This window comes from Notolepis coatsorum, assembly GCF_963971535.1.
Source record: "Notolepis coatsorum genome assembly, chromosome: 5".
In the NCBI taxonomy this organism is placed as follows: domain Eukaryota; kingdom Metazoa; phylum Chordata; class Actinopteri; order Aulopiformes; family Paralepididae; genus Notolepis; species Notolepis coatsorum.
Window position 1 is genome coordinate 138,070,722 of NC_140169.1, and position 19,776 is coordinate 138,090,497.

The following is a 19,776-nucleotide window of genomic DNA, read 5'->3' on the forward strand; positions in this document are numbered from 1 at the left end:
AATAGGCTACCCTAAATTAGCCTTAGTTTCAGTCAATGCTATTGGAAATACTTTCAACAAACTGTAGCTCTCACAATATATATATATATATATATATATTGAAATTCTTTTATTGGGAAAACCACATTGAGATACAGTATCTCGTTTTCGAGAGGGTCCCACAAAACAATGCCTAATATGTGTGTGCTGTGAAAACATATTTGTCTCTCACCCAGTTCCTTTTATATACATTTGTAAGCACCAGGGACAGAGAGTGGAGGTCTAATGGGCATTAATCATTTGTCTAAACTTAAGAAGGTTTAGGTTTAGGTTTACTTTATTTGTTCAAGGGGGACAGTGTACTGTACATAAACATTTAAAAAACATAAATGCACCCAATTGTAGCCAAAAAGGCAAATTTCCATCGGTAGTCCCCCTGCCAGAAGGTACAGGCTAAAATCCTATGTAAAAAAAGAGTTAGCAATACAAACAGAATACAAGCGAGATAAATAACATTACAATAAAAACAAAAACAAAAGCACATATAGTAGGACATAGGATAGCGATACAGGGCACAATACAGTCATGGACACAAGGACAGAGCACATCATGACAGATTAGATGGCCCAGGCATAGACAAGCAATATCCACACTGCACACACACACACACACATACACACACACACACACACACACACACGCACACAAGCACGCACACACACACACACACGCACGCACGCACGCACGCACGCACGCACGCACGCACGCACGCACGCACACACACACACACACACACACACACACACACACACACACACACACACATTTAGAATATTTTATTTATGTCCACATAAAGACAAAGTTTAAAGGACACAAATATTAACAGTGCACTTGTACATTGTGGGATTATTCCGATACAATCGTGCCACAGTGGCAATCAAAGTTACAGACTCACACACACACACACACACACACACACACACACACACACACACACACACACACACACACACACACACACACACACACACACACACACACACAGTGTTGACCATTTCTGACATTTCTTAACGCTGCACTTGAATGGGTGATATGATGTGAAATCTGACCGCAAAGTCCGAATGAGTCCAAGCCGCGCGGCGTAATGAGTGGGCAAACTGGGCAAACAACCAGAGTATTACCTTCGCAAAGAGGTTTGTTTGAATAACCTTTAGCCTGAGCGAGTTTATTAAAAGCAAGTCAAGTCTCAAGTCTCCTCTCGCACACTGAATAAGCCCACTGATGACTTTAAGATTCATTTCATGAGCCGCTCCGTATTCCTCACCTCTTTATTTTTTTGTCCTCAGTACAGTACAGCACAGTACTGCGAGTGAAAAGGACAAAAATCCATCGGATGCTTGCTAATAGCTCCTTGGTGTGGACGCTCTAGGACCTAGCCGGTGTGCACAAGTTGAAATGGGGGGAGAACATTGGAAAACAAAGGAACATTTTTAATATATTCCCTTAGAATCAATACCTGAGCACAAATACGAATTCGGCTTTCATTTGTTAATTATATATATTTTTTTTCTCCATTTTATACATAAAACAAGACAACAAAATACAGTAATAATAATAATAACAAGACAATAACGCCACAACAATAATAATAACAACAATAACGACATTAGCAAATAATAAATACAGAACATAAAAAAAAAAAAACGTATACTATTACAGACACCACAAAATACACCACAAAATACATCACAAAAGACATTTCCTCCCCCACTCCCACCCCAGGACCCCCGGACCCCCCAGGACCAACACCCCAACCCCGCTCCGCTGCTAGATAGTGGCCTTTATTTATCGGCTGTTCCGACCCACAGCTCAATGCTGGCCTGTCCCACCCCAATTACACGTGCAGTAGAGATTTCCATATAGATGACATCCAGTAGTGTCAGAGACCAATTAATCAGTGTGCGTTTCTCAGGTTCCTTCCACCTCATAGCTATCAGCTTCTTGGCTGCAGTAACGCCCGCCAGAATGATTTTTTTTTGTTGTATGGATGCTGGTAGTAATGATATATCGTTTAGAAGTAGTGTTGCTGCCGTAAGTGGGATTGTTAGGTTACATTATGTTTGAAAGTTTAGTTGTTATGGATTTCCAAAAACTAGCTACTGGTGGGCAATCCCAAAACATGTGCATATAAGTGCCGGTGGCCCTCAGAGAGCATAAAGTGCACCGAGAGTCGGTCACCAGTCCCATAGCAAACAGCTTCCTAGGTGTGAGATACGTCCTGAGATGAATGTAATTAAAATGTATTTGCTGGTGATTAGGGTTGCGGGAAGCTAATGTAACATTAGTCCAAATATCATCCCCAGTCAATCTCAGGGTCTAATTCTGGGATGTCCCCTCGCCAGACTGTATCCAATGATACGTTTTTATATGTGGATTTGATTAAGAGTGTATACACATCTGAGACAAATCCTCTTGAGGTTGTCCTGTCTCCGATAAGCCCGACAAAAGGGTGTGGGTGCAACGCTTGAGCCCACGGAATGCCATGAGCCTTGAGCACCGACCTTAGTTGTAGAGAAGAATGATTTGCTGGGTAGATCATAAAATTCTCTTAGGTCCTGAAATGCTCAAAGGCCGTTTTTATCATATATGTATGAACTCCCCTCCTCTCCCATTGAGGAATATTAACAGGTTTGTGCCCAACAAGTAGTTGCTGGTTATGAAAAATTGGAGAGTCGAGGTGCCATGGGCATTTGACAGCACAAGACCTCTGAGCGTTACGCCATGTTTGAATTACGTGGGATATGATCGGTCAATATCGTAATTGGCATTTTGATATAGGGATATTGGAGTATACTACATCCTGTAATCTCTGTGGTGAGACTGCTGCTGCTTCCAAGGAGGGCCAAGATACAGCAATTTCACGGTCAAACCAGCTTATCAGGGGTCTCAGCGAGAAGGACCAGGAGTACAACTTAAAACCGAGGATTGCCAAGCCCCCATCCTGTTTCCTACATTGAGTGGTAGTTCTTTTGATTCTTGGGCGTTTGTTATTCCAAATAAATGTAGATATCATAGTTTGTGTCTTGTGCCAGTGGTCTATTGGAGGAGGCAGGGGGAGCATTGAGCTAACAAAATGTATCCTAGGTAGTATGTTCATTTTGATTATGGATGCTCGGGCCTCATTTGTTAATTATTCTCATTGATTATTTAGGCAAAATCTTTAGATATACAGAACCATGCCATACCCAACTGACTTTGTTTTTCTACTATTACCCTGCCCATACCTGTACCCCCCCTCCCCCATGCTGCTATGACACCCAAATTTCCCCAAGGGGATCAATAAAGGAATATCTTATCTTATATTTATTAATATAATATACTAATTCTAGTCTGGATTGCTGCCATGAGACAGTTGGTATAAGCTGCCATTGGCTGACTATTTCAGTCGTAATTCTCCTCCCCTTCCTCTATCTGTGGCACTATAGGGCACCGTCGCGCGTAATTTTTTTCGTAGACGCATTTTGCGGAGACGCTCTCTGATTGGCCACTTCATGTGACATGTGCGCCCAATCGTGTGACGCCTGTTTCTACACCGGTTAAGCTTAGGCACTCTTTCGAATTAAGGTTAGAGTTTGTCTTAGAGCAGGGCGATAGAACACCAGCCCTGATTCCAAACTCTAACCTTAACCAACTTCGAAAGAGTCGCCTAAGCTTAACCAGTGATAAACTAGGCGTTAGGTAGTTTGCAGGCTGTTAGACCCGGAAATGGGTTTGGGCGCACATGTCAGTGGCCAATCAGAGAGTGTCAGTCAGTGGTCAATCAGAGAGCGTCTCCGCAAAATGCGGCTACAGGAAAAAATAACGCCACCGTCGCTGCATCTTGGATTTAGCACCGCCCAGGTTGATTGTGATTGGTTTAAAGAAATACAAACAAGCCAGAGCATTTTTTCCCCTCTATAATGGAATGATAATAGGTTCAGCCAGACATTTACATTTACATTTAGTCATTTAGCTGATGCTTTTATCCAAAGCGACTTACAAGTCATCAGTAACAATGTTCATCAAAGTGTTGAGTGCTACAGTGTATGTTAGTATATTAGGACAGTGCATGACAGTAAGGTTAGTTAGGGTTAGATTATTATTACTTTTTTTTTTACACTATGGTAGCACTGTGCCAGCACTGGAGAGAGGTCTGGCTACTTGAGATTATACTAATACAGAATAACATGCAATTTTTTGTATATTGGTGATTATTGATGTTACTGTGATCATTGATTGGAGTTTATAGTTTGCTCGCTTTTAATTTGACCACATTTTTCCAAAAGTATAAAATCATACTGCTTCTCTATTTGAGCATATATTTATTTCCTGCATATCCTAAGTTTTGGGGATCCTTGTAATTCAATGAATCAAAATGTCTCTCTTAACTCTCTCCCCTCTCGCAGTGGGACGAGGAGGGCTCCACTACCAGTATGTGTGAGGAGCTGAGAGGGGAGGTGCACGGGGCTCTGGAGGAGGTCCTCAGGGTGCGGAGGGAGGCCCAGGGGAAGATCAGCAGGATCCTGGAGGCTGAGAGCCTGGAGGAGGCCAGGCAGATGTACCTCACACACCAGGTGGGGGATCATATCACTGTCTAGAAGCGGAGGTTCCCAGTCTTTTTTTTGGCAGGTGACTCCATAATGAGTTTGTAAAGTCCCTGTGAACCCAAATTATTGGGTCTTCTATGTTGTATTTTACATGTGGAGGAATCCCTTTTGGTTCCCCCGAAACAATAGCTTAGTTCACACCTAAGAGAGAGGCAAGGGGCTACGGCCCCCACCCCTCTCTATACTTAAGCTCAATTGTCTCTTTCTCTGCCTCAGTGTTTTCTAGCTGGCCACGGTGAGAGTACTCCTTTTAGCAAAGCTCATTTAACCTACATGTACTTTGTACTAATTGTTTTTACTAATAAACCTATTTTGATCAGAAGATCCGTCTATGATATAATTGATGAATCCGGATCCACCACCTAGCGTATGACAATGTACAAAAGCTGCATTGCCCTTGGGGACAAAAGTCAAAGGGACCCCATTTTTATACCACTTTATTTATTTATGTATTTATTTTACAGAGGGTTAGTACATCGACAAGATTCATATAATCACCATCAAGTGAGAGTCTTCTGAATAATAAGCTAGTGTAACTTATCTCTCTGTAACTTATCTTATCTCCTCTGTGTGTGTGTGTGTGTGTGTGTGTGTGTGTGTGTGTGTGTGTGTGTGTGTGTGTGTGTGTGTGTGTGTGTGTGTGTGTGTGTGTGTGCGTGCGTGCGTGCGTGTGTGTGTGTGTATGTGTGTGTGTATCTTGCAGCAACACCTGACGCGTTTGCAGGTGGACAGGAATGAGGCGGAGCTACTGGTGTCCCACTGCCACCAGAAGGGGAAGGGGCTTAGCCAGTCGCTACAGGAACTGGACGGAGTTTTCCGAGAGGTGGATCGCAAAGTAGGGGCTCAGGAGCACAGCCTGCAGGTAGAGGGAGTCTCACTGTGTCATTCACACAAGCATTTTCATGTGTCAATTGACCTATCTTAAAAGAACACGCCAACATTTTGGGGAAATTAGCTTATCGTCTTCTCCAGAGAGAGACAATAGGATAGATACCAGTTTTCTCTCTGTGCCGAAGGCTAACCGCCCACGTCCACTTCCATTCATTGTGCTGAGCTAGGCTAACGTGCAGCCAGATAGATTTCTACTGAACGCACAGAGAGGAAACTGGTACAGTATCTACCTTCTTGTCTCTCTCTGGAGAAGACGGTAGGCCAATTTCCCAAAATGTTGGCGTGTTCCTTTAAGCTCTGTCCTCTTTCCTTGATCTGTTGCTTCCCACGAGGGGATTGTGAGAGAGTTGTGATTGGAGATAATCAATTAGTCAATTAGAAAGTGACTCCGGCCTAAAGATTTGACTCTGGCCCAGGCAGAACACCAAATGATTCTGTTCAAACCCACAACTGTGCCCTAAACAGGGTATAGATTTATTTTTTTAGGGGGCACCGCTGATTAACGATTTGGAACATTAGATTATCAAGCTATAGTTCTTTTGCTAGGTGTGACTGGATATCCCAACTTTACAGGCAATATGGACACGCGTCTCTTTGAATTCACACACACATATACAAACATGAAAACATCTAGCAAGGAATGTACGATATAATACTGAACTAACAGAGGTGGCTTTAGGATTCAATTACTAAGCAGGCTTTATGATTAAGAGTATTAGGCTCAGACGATGGAATGTATAATTATGTGCTGACAGCCTTACAGTTTCGAATTTAGTAATGTAAGCTTTTGGACTACACTGACTAAATGATATAGTAGTAATTGGGCCTTGCCACTTCTAGCCAGTAGCACATTAAATAACAGCAACACATAACCACAGTGTCTCACTAACTTAAACTAGGACATTGGGGTGACTTGAACTTTTGATATGATCATTTATGCCATGTCAGATTATAGCACCAGATTGTCAAAGTTACAGGCTGGATAGGACCACCTCACCAGGGCCCTCATTCATCAACGTGTCTTACACACAGATTTGTGCTTAACCTGTGCGTACGACCATTTCTAAGCAAAGAGTGGGATTCATCAATTTCAACTTGAACTTGACTCCGTGCTTATATTTACGCACAGCTCGGAGCACACTTAGCTGACGCCCAGTGGTAGAATATATTATTACAACAAGGAAATGAGCTTCTGTGCATTAGTTTCAACACTGGCATGTTCTGTATGAACCGTAATTCATTATAGTTCATTGTAAAATAGCAACAGTAGTGTAATTATGGTCAAAACCCTATAAATAGCATTTGGAATAATAGATCTTTCTCTCAGAATGAATGCAGCATGGTTTATATAGCGTTATCGGAATATACGGGGTGTAGGCCTACTGACTGACTGCGCTCCGCGTAGCTCAACTCGTTATTATTTTGCGCACAGACCGCAGAAACACGGGAACGTTTTGATTATATTTAAAAGGCTTTACGTTAAACGAAACAAGTGGAATTTCGAAGCTGTAAGCAGAATACAAGTCATATGAACACCCACGATATAGTGTTCTTCCCCCTTTTTACTGTATAAGAAAGAATAGAAAACGCATTGCAATGACACCAGATAGTGGACAGACTATGTATATGATGGGATTCAAGTTCGCGTTTTTGTTGATCATAGGCATGCTGTCAGAGTATGATATCTTAATCAAACATTCTAGAACATTTGTCGTCACAGATCATGTCCTAATAGAACATAGGCTATGGCATGGTCCATCGTGATATTGTGTGGACTGTTATTACTGTACCGGTACCACCCATTGTGACAACAGCCTTGTGAGTCCCGCACACAAACATGATGGAATTCAAGTTCATGTATTGAAAGGCAGGCTACATCATACATGCAGTGAGATTCATTGTTCTTGTATATGCTCTCGTATTATTGTTTATATAGGCTACCCAATACTGACATCAAAATAGATTGTAGTATGCCTCTAGAAATCATATGCAGCAGGTAGAAAATTGACGGAAGATCCATCGCGATTTGGAATAAAATTGAGGAGAACTTTAATCCCTGGGTATTAATCAAACAACACGGGAAAAGGCAGTCATATTCCAGCGCGGTCTTTATTAGTGTTTGCGCTGCCCAGGCAGCAATGGTTAATAGATATCATATCCGACATCACCGTAAGTGTACACGTCTGTCAGCCTGTCTCATGACACGCTTCCCTCGGCTTAGTCCATTTTTCCACATTTCATGGGGGTATTCCATTACCGTATATGGTTAATCGGGGCGGTTCTGGTATGCAAATACTTAAAACAGTGCACGAGCTCAAACGTAGGATCAAAGTCATATTCATCATGACAGGTGTGCGTAGAACCTGCGTACGTCCCGATTTTTCTGTGCGTGCACTGATTCTACATTCTGTGCTTACGTGTGGAAATAGAACATATTCTACGTCACGTTGATGAATGAGGGCCCAGGTGTAGTGCAGTGGTTTGTCATCTGTCTGTAGCAGTCTAGAGGATCTGTAGCAGTCTTTGTTAGGAGCACACACCAGCGTGTTTGTTACTCAGTCGCCAGGGGTGACCAGGTATGACCTGTGTTTGTTACTCCGTCGCCAGGGGTGACCAGGTATGAACTGTGTTTGTTACTCCGTCGCCAGGGGTGACCAGGTATGACCTGTGTTTGTTACTCCGTCGCCAGGGGTGACCAGGTATGACCTGTGTTTGTTACTCCGTCGCCAGGGGTGACCAGGTATGAACTGTGTTTGTTACTCCGTCGCCAGGGGTGACCAGGTATGACCTGTGTTTGTTACTCCGTCGCCAGGGGTGACCAGGTATGAACTGTGTTTGTTACTCCGTCGCCAGGGGTGACCAGGTATGACCTGTGTTTGTTACTCCGTCGCCAGGGGTGACCAGGTATGAACTGTGTTTGTTACTCCGTCGCCAGGGGTGGTGACCGAGTCTGAACCCAGCTCGGCGTGATCCAGCTTCCTAATAGGCTCAGAGGGGGTGCCTAGGGGTGCCTAGGGGTGTGCCTAAGCCTGTCAATCATTGCACACAGGCAGAGCAAAGGTGGCCTGCTGGTTCCTAGTGTCTTAAAGGGGAACTATTTTACTATTTCTTTCACTATTTGGGCACTTTTACACAATTCCTGTGAGTTTATGGAACACCTCTGTAATTATAATTTTTTTTAATTCATTGTTTTGTATTTCTAATCAAGTCCTCAAAAACAGCATTTTTCTACCTCAAGATCTCGAGCCGTTTTGAGGCTGGGCTCCTAAACCACTGTGTGGCCTGGTGGCATCTGCCACATTATCATGCAGCTGAGTCTCTCTGACATCACAAATCAGCACATGTTCAGATGACTCAGTTCAGTGAGGGTGAATATTGTGAGAGGAGAATTGGAAGAATGCGCCAATATGAGAATTAGAGACATAGATCATATTAATATAAGTCCACATAGCTAGGAAACAATGCTAAACACTGAAAAAAGGCCATTTATAAGATAGTTCCCCTTTAAATTTAAATGTTTTAATTAAAAACAAAGGTTCGAACGTCGAAGAACCCTGACGAAGTTTGAATCCCAAAAACAGGCTTCGGGGACAGCCTTACCAAACATATTTATATTATTCAAATGGAACTCAAACATGTTCCGTTGTGATGTCACAGTATGATGTCATAATAGGACATTCTAGAACATTTGTGATGTCATAATAGAACATTCTAGAACATTTGTGATTTCACAGTATGATGTCATAATATACATTCTAGAACATTTGTGATGTCACAGTATGATGTCATAATAGGACATTCTAGAACATTTGTAATGTCACAGTATGATCATAATAGAACATTCTAGAACATTTGTGATGTCACAGTATGATGTCATAATAGAACATTCTAGAACATTTGTGTTCTATATATACAACAAGTCTCTCAGAATATCTCAGATCTCAGTAGACAAGTGAATATATCACTTGTTGTTTCCGGCTACTTGTCTGTAAGCTTGAATATATACTGTATTTTGCGCATTTTGAAACAGGACTGAAGATATCAACTGTTAAACAACATAGATTGAAACCTGCATTTCTCAAACATGTGTAGCTTTGGAAAGATGCCACTGGATGTATGTCAAGTCAACAACATGGATGTATGTCAAGTCAACAACATCTGGGACCTTCTCAAGAATGCCATCCAGGAGATCCAGAGGAAGAGCAACAGCGGGCTGAGCTTGGAGGAGCTGTACAGGAACACCTACACCATGGTGCTACACAAGCACGGCGAGAAGCTCTACACGGGCCTGCGGGAGGTGGTCACCGAGCACCTCATCAACAAAGTACGAGAAGATGTCCTCAACTCTCTAAACAATAACTTTCTCCAAACACTGAATCAAGCCTGGATCGACCATCAGACTGCCATGGTGAGGATCAGAGATATCCTCTGGTACATGGACTGTATCTATGTGCAGGAGAACAACGTGGATAACGTCTACAACCTGGGCCTCATCATCTTCCGGGACCAGGTGGTGCAATACGGCTGCATCCGGGACCACCTCCGACAGACCCTGCTGGACATGATCGCCTGCGAGAGGAAGGGAGAGGTGGTGGATAGGGGAGCGATCAGGAACGCCTGCCAGATGCTCATGATCCTGGGCCTGGAGGGCAGGTCGGTCTACGAGGAGGACTTCCTCGAGATGTCGGCCGAATTCTTCCAGATGGCTTTAACAGTCCTTAACGCTTGAAATTCTCCCCCCTGTTACAGAGTTTAAAACCTTTATCTCCAACCTTTGTCAATCAAGTTGTACATGTTTTAATTTATTTGTCATCCTTGCTTTTTGTTCTATTATGACATCATACTGTGACATCACAAATATTCTAGAATGTTCTATTATGACATCATACTGTGACATCACAAATGTTCTAGAATGTTCTATTTATGACATCATACTGTGACATCACAAATGTTCTAGAATGTTTTATTATGACATCATACTGTGACATCACAAATGTTCTAGAATGTTCTATTATGACATACTGTGACATCACAAATGTTCAATTTGAATAAAGTGATTAATCTGATTAAATTAGTCTTTTTTCTTTTATTAAGAAATGTCAATACAAGTTTGTACAGTTGAGATACACATCTACAACTCATTGTATGATGTCCAGCACAATAATCTGAATGTGTGGGTGTCAGTCATTAGATTTGGAAGCCTAGGGAAAGTTAATTAGCCTTTGCACACAGAATAATTCATTATAACACAACAAACATGCATATAGAGTTCTCCATTGATCCACACTTAAAACGTTTAGTCCAATTTCTATTCATATTTTGTCAGCTTTGTGCTGAAAATTTCTTTCAGAGTGTGTGTTTGGGGGACAGGGTGTGTGTTTGGGGGACAGGGTGTGTGTTTGGGGGACAGGGTGTGTGTTTGGGGGACGGGGTGTGTGTTTGGGGGACAGGGTGTGTGTTTGGGGGACAGGGTGTGTGTTTGGGGGACAGGGTGTGTGTTTGGGGGACAGGGTGTGTGTTTGGGGGACGGGGTGTGTGTTTGGGGGACAGGGTGTGTGTTTGGGGGACAGGGTGTGTGTTTGGGGGACAGGGTGTGTGTAAGTACAGGGCCCACTCCTTGCATTCCGACCCCCTGCAGTGTGACTCGGCCAGCCAGAGTAGATGGCCTTTGTCAGCTCTTTGATGTTGCCCTGAGAGATGCCCATTGTGAAGGGGGAAAAGGTGGTTGCCATGGCGACCTCCTCTCTCCACACCTGGGAAAGTTGACCCTGTTGAATTTCGAAGGATATCTTTGTAGATTGGTTTTTGGTCGACCCCCTCTGACAGGATGGAGGTGGAGGTTGCAAAACCCTGCTCCACCGCGTGGAATTCCAACACACCGAGACTTTAAACAAGACTCTATGGGGCGAATTCACAAAGAATGGATTGCGCGGTGGTAATTGCACCCTCAACTGCTCACGATTTGCCCGCAGTATCTGCTCCGTCTTTGCGAGCCATTCACTAAAGATATTGCGCGGATGAGATACTAGCGCGAACACGCCCATAGGTGTGCAATTTGATCTTGATTTGCTCCAGCGCAGTTGGCTCGTGGAGCAGTCTGCACCTGCCGGCGCTGTTGGCAGATATCAGGAAGGGGGCAAATAAACCCGAAATGAGGGAGAGGGAATTAAGCTCTTAAATCCAATGCACACGGCGGGCGATTCTTGCCAGGCTGTTATTGCTGTTATTGCTTCCATTGTTATGAATAAGAGAACCCACACAGCAGGAGGTTTTCGAGCGACAATCGAGCGAAAGGGAGCAAATAGCACCGGACGCAATGCTGACGGAACGCAGTTACCACCTCATTTCACCCGTTGCGCTTCCTTTGTGAATAGCAAACTGTGTTTCAGAGCTATTTGCGCCGGCATAGCGTCAGAAAAAGCTGCGCAATCCCTTCGTGAATTCGCCCCTATGTGTTGAGGGCAGAAGATCTCCTCCACCCAAGTTAACCCAAGCCCGACCCGTTGGGTGCCTGCCGTGTCCTGTGGAGTTCAGACATAAATATCAAGCTCTAGTGTCAATGTGCTAATGGGTTTGAGGTTTTCTCCATTGATCCATCCCACCCATGGTCCCACCCACCATGATCGATGATCGGTCCATGTTTGGCGTTAACTGGGTATTGATTGGTGTGTGCTGGTATGTCTGTGCCTGTGACTCAGGGATTTATTAAGTACAGCCTTGTCATTGATCAGAACGTCTCTACATCGACCCACATGAAAATAAGATGTGTACCTATTGTAGAACATGTGTATGTTTGCTTTTCAATATGCATGTTGTGTGATTGTGTGTGTAAACAAAAACGCTTTTTCTACATTTGTTTCTACCCTGTTTGGGGGACGGGTGTGTGTGTGTTTGGGGGACAGGGTGTGTGTTTGGGGGACAGAGTGTGTGTTTGGGGGACGGGGTGTGTGTGTGTTTGGGGGACGGGGTGTGTGTTTGGGGGACAGGGTGTGTGTTTGGGGGACAGAGTGTGTGTTTGGGGGACGGGGTGTGTGTGTGTTTGGGGGACAGGGTGTGTGTTTGGGGGACTTTAACAGTCCTTAACGCTTGAAATTCTCCCCCCTGTTACAGAGTTTAAAACCTTTATCTCCAACCTTTGTCAATCAAGTTGTACATGTTTTAATTTATTTGTCATCCTTGCTTTTTGTTCTATTATGACATCATACTGTGACATCACAAATATTCTAGAATGTTCTATTATGACATCATACTGTGACATCACAAATGTTCTAGAATGTTCTATTTATGACATCATACTGTGACATCACAAATGTTCTAGAATGTTTTATTATGACATCATACTGTGACATCACAAATGTTCTAGAATGTTCTATTATGACATACTGTGACATCACAAATGTTCAATTTGAATAAAGTGATTAATCTGATTAAATTAGTATTTTTTCTTTTATTAAGAAATGTCAATACAAGTTTGTACAGTTGAGATACACATCTACAACTCATTGTATGATGTCCAGCACAATAAGCTGAATGTGTGGGTGTCAGTCATTAGATTTGGAAGCCTAGGGAAAGTTAATTAGCCTTTGCACACAGAATAATTCATTATAACACAACAAACATGCATATAGAGTTCTCCATTGATCCACACTTAAAACGTTTAGTCCAATTTCTATTCATATTTTGTCAGCTTTGTGCTGAAAATGTCTTTCAGAGTGTGTGTTCGGGGGACAGGGTGTGTGTTTGGGAGACAGGGTGTGTGTTCGGGGGACAGGGTGTGTGTTTGGGGGACAGGGTGTGTGTTTGGGGGACAGGGTGTGTGTTTGGGGGACGGGGTGTGTGTTTGGGGGACGGGGTGTGTGTTTGGGGGACAGGGTGTGTGTTTGGGGGACAGGGTGTGTGTTTGGGGGACAGGGTGTGTGTTTGGGGGACAGGGTGTGTGTTTGGGGGACAGGGTGTGTGTTTGGGGGACAGGGTGTGTGTAAGTACAGGGCCCACTCCTTGCATTCCGACCCCCTGCAGTGTGACTCGGCCAGCCAGAGTAGATGGCCTTTGTCAGCTCTTTGATGTTGCCCTGAGAGATGCCCATTGTGAAGGGGGAAAAGGTGGTTGCCATGGCGACCTCCTCTCTCCACACCTGGGAAAGTTGACCCTGTTGAATTTCGAAGGATATCTTTGTAGATTGGTTTTTGGTCGACCCCCTCTGACAGGATGGAGGTGGAGGTTGCAAAACCCTGCTCCACCGCGTGGAATTCCAACACACCGAGACTTTAAACAAGACTCTATGGGGCGAATTCACAAAGAATGGATTGCGCGGTGGTAATTGCACCCTTAACTGCTCACGATTTGCCCGCAGTATCTGCTCCGTCTTTGCGAGTCATTCACTAAAGATATTGCACGGATGAGATACTAGCGCGAACACGCCCATAGGTGTGCAATTTGATCTTGATTTGCTCCAGCGCAGTTGGCTCGTGGAGCAGTCTGCACCTGCTGGCGCTGTTGGCAGATATCAGGAAGGGGGCAAATAAACCCGAAATGAGGGAGAGGGAATTAAGCTCTTAAATCCAATGCACACGGCGGGCGATTCTTGCCAGGCTGTTATTGCTGTTATTGCTTCCATTGTTATGAATAAGAGAACCCACACAGCAGGAGGTTTTCGAGCGACAATCGAGCGAAAGGGAGCAAATAGCACCGGACGCAATGCTGACGGAACGCAGTTACCACCTCATTTCACCCGTTGCGCTTCCTTTGTGAATAGCAAACTGTGTTTCAGAGCTATTTGCGCCGGCATAGCGTCAGAAAAAGCTGCGCAATCCCTTCGTGAATTCGCCCCTATGTGTTGAGGGCAGAAGATCTCCTCCACCCAAGTTAACCCAAGCCCGACCCGTTGGGTGCCGTCGTGTCCTGTGGAGTTCAGACATAAATATCAAGCTCTAGTGTCAATGTGCTAATGGGTTTGAGGTTTTCTCCATTGATCCATCCCACCCATGGTCCCACCCACCATGATCGATGATCGGTCCATGTTTGGCGTTAACTGGGTATTGATCGGTGTGTGCTGGTATGTCTGTGCCTGTGACTCAGGGATTTATTAAGTACAGCCTTGTCATTGATCAGAACGTCTCTACATCGACCCACATGAAAATAAGATGTGTACCTATTGTAGAACGTGTGTATTTTTGCTTTTCAATATGCATGTTGTGTGATTGTGTGTGTAAACAAAAACACTTTTTCTACATTTGTTTCTACCCTGTTTGGGGGACGGGGTGTGTGTTTGGGGGACAGGGTGTGTGTTTGGGGGACAGGGTGTGTGTTTGGGGGACAGGGTGTGTGTTTGGGGGACAGGGTGTGTGTAAGTACAGGGCCCACTCCTTGCACTCCGACCCCCTGCAGTGTGACTCGGCCAGCCAGAGTAGATGGCCTTCTACTCTAACGTTTCATTTTGAGCATGAACCCAATGTCTCACTGTATGTAGTATGTATGTACTGTAACAATATGTATACAACCGCTACTGTATTTTCATTTCAGGTAGTTGTACCTTAAGAGAATTGAAGGCTGGCATCTGTAAATGCAGATATAAGTACTTTATTCTTATTTTATTATCATTATTATTATTATTATCATTATTTTCTTTCCAATGAAATGAAAATCTGAAAATAAGTGGTATATGATGGAAAATATGAAAGTCAATGCTTGAAGGAAAATGGACTTCGGAAATCAGTTTTTAATTTTTTATTTACTGTTCTGTAAAAGTCTTGTCGATTGTAATGTTTTATGTTTTGTGTGGACCCCAGGGAGACTAGTTGTTGTCATGCATTATTACATGGCGTTTTCACATTCGCCGAAATGCTTGCTTGTGATTGGTCAATAGCGCTCGTCAGAGGTCCGTTATTACTCGATAACGGACCTCTGCCGAACAATAATGACCGCTGTGCGCAGCTGTTCGCAATCAAGCCCACTGACACACTGCATCAGTGCAGCCAATCAGACACACCTGCCGGCTGCACTGACAGCGGAGTGTGTGTGACGATGACAGCGGGAGCGACAGAACAGAACTGTGTCTGCATTTGATCTCGTCTTGTCGATGTAAAATTAATTAGGTATATTGTTAGTAAGTTAGCCATGTAATAAGCGGGATAATGTATAGCTATACTCGATCATTGTCGCAAAATAATTGACCTTCACTGATGTTTAAAACACCTCGGCGAGGCGCCTCAGTATTTTAAACTCCGTGTCGGTCAATTATTTTGCGACAATGACCTCGTAGTAGCTATACATTATCCCTTACATAGCTAATGGGGATCCTAATAAACTCAACTCAATATTGGAGTTGCCTGGATCCAGTCCTTCTTTGAAGCATGCTAGTTATTTGAGTTTCACATTTCTTTACACAGTCCTTTGCATTCGTATTGAACCCTGCAAGGTATTTTGAGCTACAAGGGTCGGGTAGTATTATATAGACATACATGGCAGTGCTCCATAGTATGGATTAGTGTAGATGAAACGTTCAGTCATTGGTGTGTAGATATAGAGGTTCAGAAGTTGGCTTGTTAATAGAGTCTAGGACTGTCCCCGACTAAGGATTTGGATGGTCGACTATGATTGGCCAAAATTTGCCGTTAGTCGACTATTGGTCGACAATTTTTTTTTATAATAATAATAAATAATGTTTTTTTTTTTTTTTTTTTTTTACTTTTGTATCATTCCATTTGGGCTGTGGGGGTGCTTAATGTCTGAAGGAGTCGACTGAAGGCTTCTTGTCCTCTGCAAAAGCATGCAATTGGTCCACTGATGGATACATCTTGATATTTGTCTAGTCTACGTGTGTTCATTAGATGGGTGAAATCCTCTTTCAGTGCCTCTGTGCCTGTTTTCGTAGGCAGTTAGCCTCTGGTATGCGTGCCATTAGCGTTAGCCACGCTTCTAGGCCTCTTTTCTTTTGGAAAGAATGATACAAAAAATAATAATAAATAAAATAATAATTATAATATATATATATTTTTTTATATATATTCGACTAAGAGGTTGGCCAGTCAACTACGGCTCCTTTCGACCGATTAGTCGACTAATCGACTAATAGGGGTCAGCCCTAATAGAGTCGGAATCTGACTTGTTGATGGATGATAGTTGGTTCAGCAACAGGGGTAAGCCTGGTTTGAGAAGGGCAATGATCCTGGTTTTCCTCCAGATCTTTGGTATGTTTGATCAGTTCATCAGCCTGAGGATCCATTTTCCTCATCAGAGGTCCAAAGTGCTCGATCTCTTCAGTGAACATGTTATCCAGTCCGATGGCTTTACCGGTCTTAAGAGTGTTGATGCTGATATTGAGCTCTTCATGGGAGAACTGCTTAGTCAGTCCAGTGGTTTGGGAGTTGTTTTACTTCTACTTTTGGTCTTGGCTGTTTGATGGTAGATTTCCCATTGAGCAGATTTTTTTGGATGAGGCTCCACGACTTTTTGCTCTTTTTATACCATATCAGTTGTTTTCAGCAGGTTTTTCCACTTCAGCTGGCGACTTTCTGATATGGAGGTCTTTCACCTATTTCGATGGTATACTTCCAGCAAAGGGGTCAGATTCATAGAGCTGTTGGTGTTGCTCATACAGTTCAGTACTTTGGGCATCGAGGCCCAGGATGTAATGAGTGTGGTAGCCTCTTGGGATGTTCTTGTGGGCTGCTTTGTGCACAAGCTTGGTGAACGTGTCACTGTTCTTGGTGTCCGCTGGAAGGCAATCTTCCTTTCGAGATCTTCTTGGAAGCCAGGCCAATTCGCTTTTCCAAAGTGTAATCTTCTTCGGAAAGGAATTGCGGTTGGGGTGAAGCTTCTTGCTTCTTCCGGTGATCTTGTGGCTGGCGAACAGAATACCAGGGTTGTAGCCTGCTCTCCATCGTCCACTGTTGAAGAACGTTGGTTGTTTGGCGTTGTGGGTCAGATTAAGCTGGCTGTTTTTGGCCCACATTTGTACTCCATGTGTTGTTGTTGTTGTTGGCTGTATATCCCCATTGTGTGCTGTGGCTGTTGAAGTCTCTAATCACCTTGGGTTTCCCGCGTGCTGGTGTTTCATGCATCTCCATGGGTCTGGGAGGTGGTTTGTAAACTGTGGTGGTGGTAACTCCTTGGAGCTCAGTGGTTAGAACTTCAATGTTGTTGTTTTTATAGTTTTTTTTTAATTGTTTTTGACATGGTATGTGGTCATACCTTCCACACGAGGGAATTTGCAGATTTGTTTCAGTGCCGGCCATTAATATGGTAAAGCATGGTTAAATGCCAGCACCCACTTCAATGATAGCGTTGTGAACGCATAATCTCTGTTTTAAATTATGGCTATGTGTCTAATCTGCCTGTCGCTTATCAATGACTTGTTTGCAGTCAACATTGTCGAAACGGATTGTTTTTTAATCGGTTCATTTCCGTTTTATAGCATTTTGAAAAGCCCTCGTTTTCAAGGAAAATATAAAGATTCTGTGATAAAAGGCATTTACTGGAATATTCTGGCATACACAAACACGTTGTAATTTTTCGGCCTATTTATGAATCGTTTTGAAATAAACGCTAGATTATCGATAGTATATGTGTACTTATGCACGCTATAGAGGCGGGCTGAAATATCTATTCTCTCATTTCCTGATCGCGCACACACAGACACACACACACACACGCATAGGGCAAACGCTTATATCTCTGTGAAAATAGCTCTGATTATCCTAATACTGGTAAAATAAATTCCTTACCTGAGATCAGATGTTATCCAAAAAGATTATTCCAATTCCTGATCGCCATTCCAAATATCGATCACGCTTATTGATTACAGTGTTGGGTACTGTAAATACATAATCCACACGTTTTCCGGGCCGGCGAGCACAATGGATTCTTCAGTTGGCTTGAGGGAAAAGTAAAATGAGGAAACTGGCCACCCCCCCTTCGTCAGTGTAAAGTAATGGGGTGCAGTTACACAGGGAGAGACGATAGGGGGCGGTATCTTCCCAATTGAGCTCAGAGAGAGTCTGCAACACTAGCGTGAGGCTCGATTGATGAAATATGAATTCAAATTGCCAATAAATAAAAAAAGACAAACAAATGCTATATAGCGTCAGGGGCACTCAAAGGTCGGCATGAACTAACGACAAAACACGTCCGTGGCACTCAAAGTGTTAAACCTACCTGACCTAACTCAAGCCCTGCCCTCTTTTATTTATCCTCCAATCACAATGGTTGCTTCCCTCGGACAAATTTTGGGAAGCACCAGTTGTGATTGGAGGATCAAGAAAAGAGGACAGGGTTTAAGCTAGGTCATCAAGCTTGCTTACCTCTACCCTTTTATCAAAAGTAATTAACTTGAATTGAATCATAGAATCTTTATAGGAATTTGGATGAATTATTGACAGAAGTGGGTGGATGTGACAGCGCTTGAAGGTGCTGGACCCAGGGCTCTATTCACAAAGTTTCCCAGAGTTGGAGTGCTGATCTGGGGCTAGTGACCAGGACCACGTGATTCCTTTACATAAAGGAGATGAGATTAATTACCACCCAATCTCCAAGTTACCCTGCTTAGCAAAAGTCCTGGAATCTTTGGTAAACAATCAACTTAAATCTTTTCTTTCAAGTCACTCTGTACTTAGTCCACACCAATCTGGATTTAGAGTTAATCACAGTACTATTTCAGCTATTACATTAGTTACAAATGATACAATTTCTGCATTAGATAGGTAGAAATACTGTGTTGCCCTTTTTGTAGATTTATCCAAAATGTTTGATACTGTTGATCATTACAAAGATTATCTAATATTGGTTTGGATAGAAAGCTGTGTGATTGGTTTCAGAATTATTTGTTTGAGAGGCGACAGTGTGTGATGAATTTTTGTCTATAACAAACGGTGGTTAAATTTTGTGTCCTGTCCTCTTCACCATTTATATCAATGATATTGTGAATACAACCCAGTATCCAACGATTCTAGACCACAATATTTCAAACAGTAGCGCATTCTGAGTATTACCAATCGGCTTACCGGGTCTTATGCTCACTGAGACTCACTGAGCTGCATCTTGTAAAGAAACAGAACCAGCTTTCCTTTGATTAGTTGATAGTAGGAAATGGATAATTGGATCAGTCTTCGTATCAGTTTTGGACTATGGTGATGTAACTCTTAAACCACTTGACTCAGTCTATCACTCTGCCCTCAGATTCATTACTGGTGACAGGTATGATACTCACCAGTGTCTCCTGTATGACAGGTGATGAGGTTGTAATAATCATTGATATTTGTTT

At 43.2% G+C, this 19,776-nt stretch overlaps 1 protein-coding gene across 1 annotated transcript in view; it reads left to right on the top strand.

Annotated features, from left to right (window-relative positions):
• syne1a (spectrin repeat containing, nuclear envelope 1a) overlaps positions 1-19,776 on the top strand; it is a gene marked incomplete at its 5' end in the record, with an annotated part of 228,874 nt that overhangs the window by 23,087 nt on the left and 186,011 nt on the right. The window contains 3 exon segments of the mRNA XM_084314285.1: positions 4,425-4,592; positions 5,329-5,487; positions 9,691-10,230. Of these exon segments, the coding sequence (XP_084170411.1) occupies positions 4,425-4,592; positions 5,329-5,487; positions 9,691-10,230 (867 nt within the window).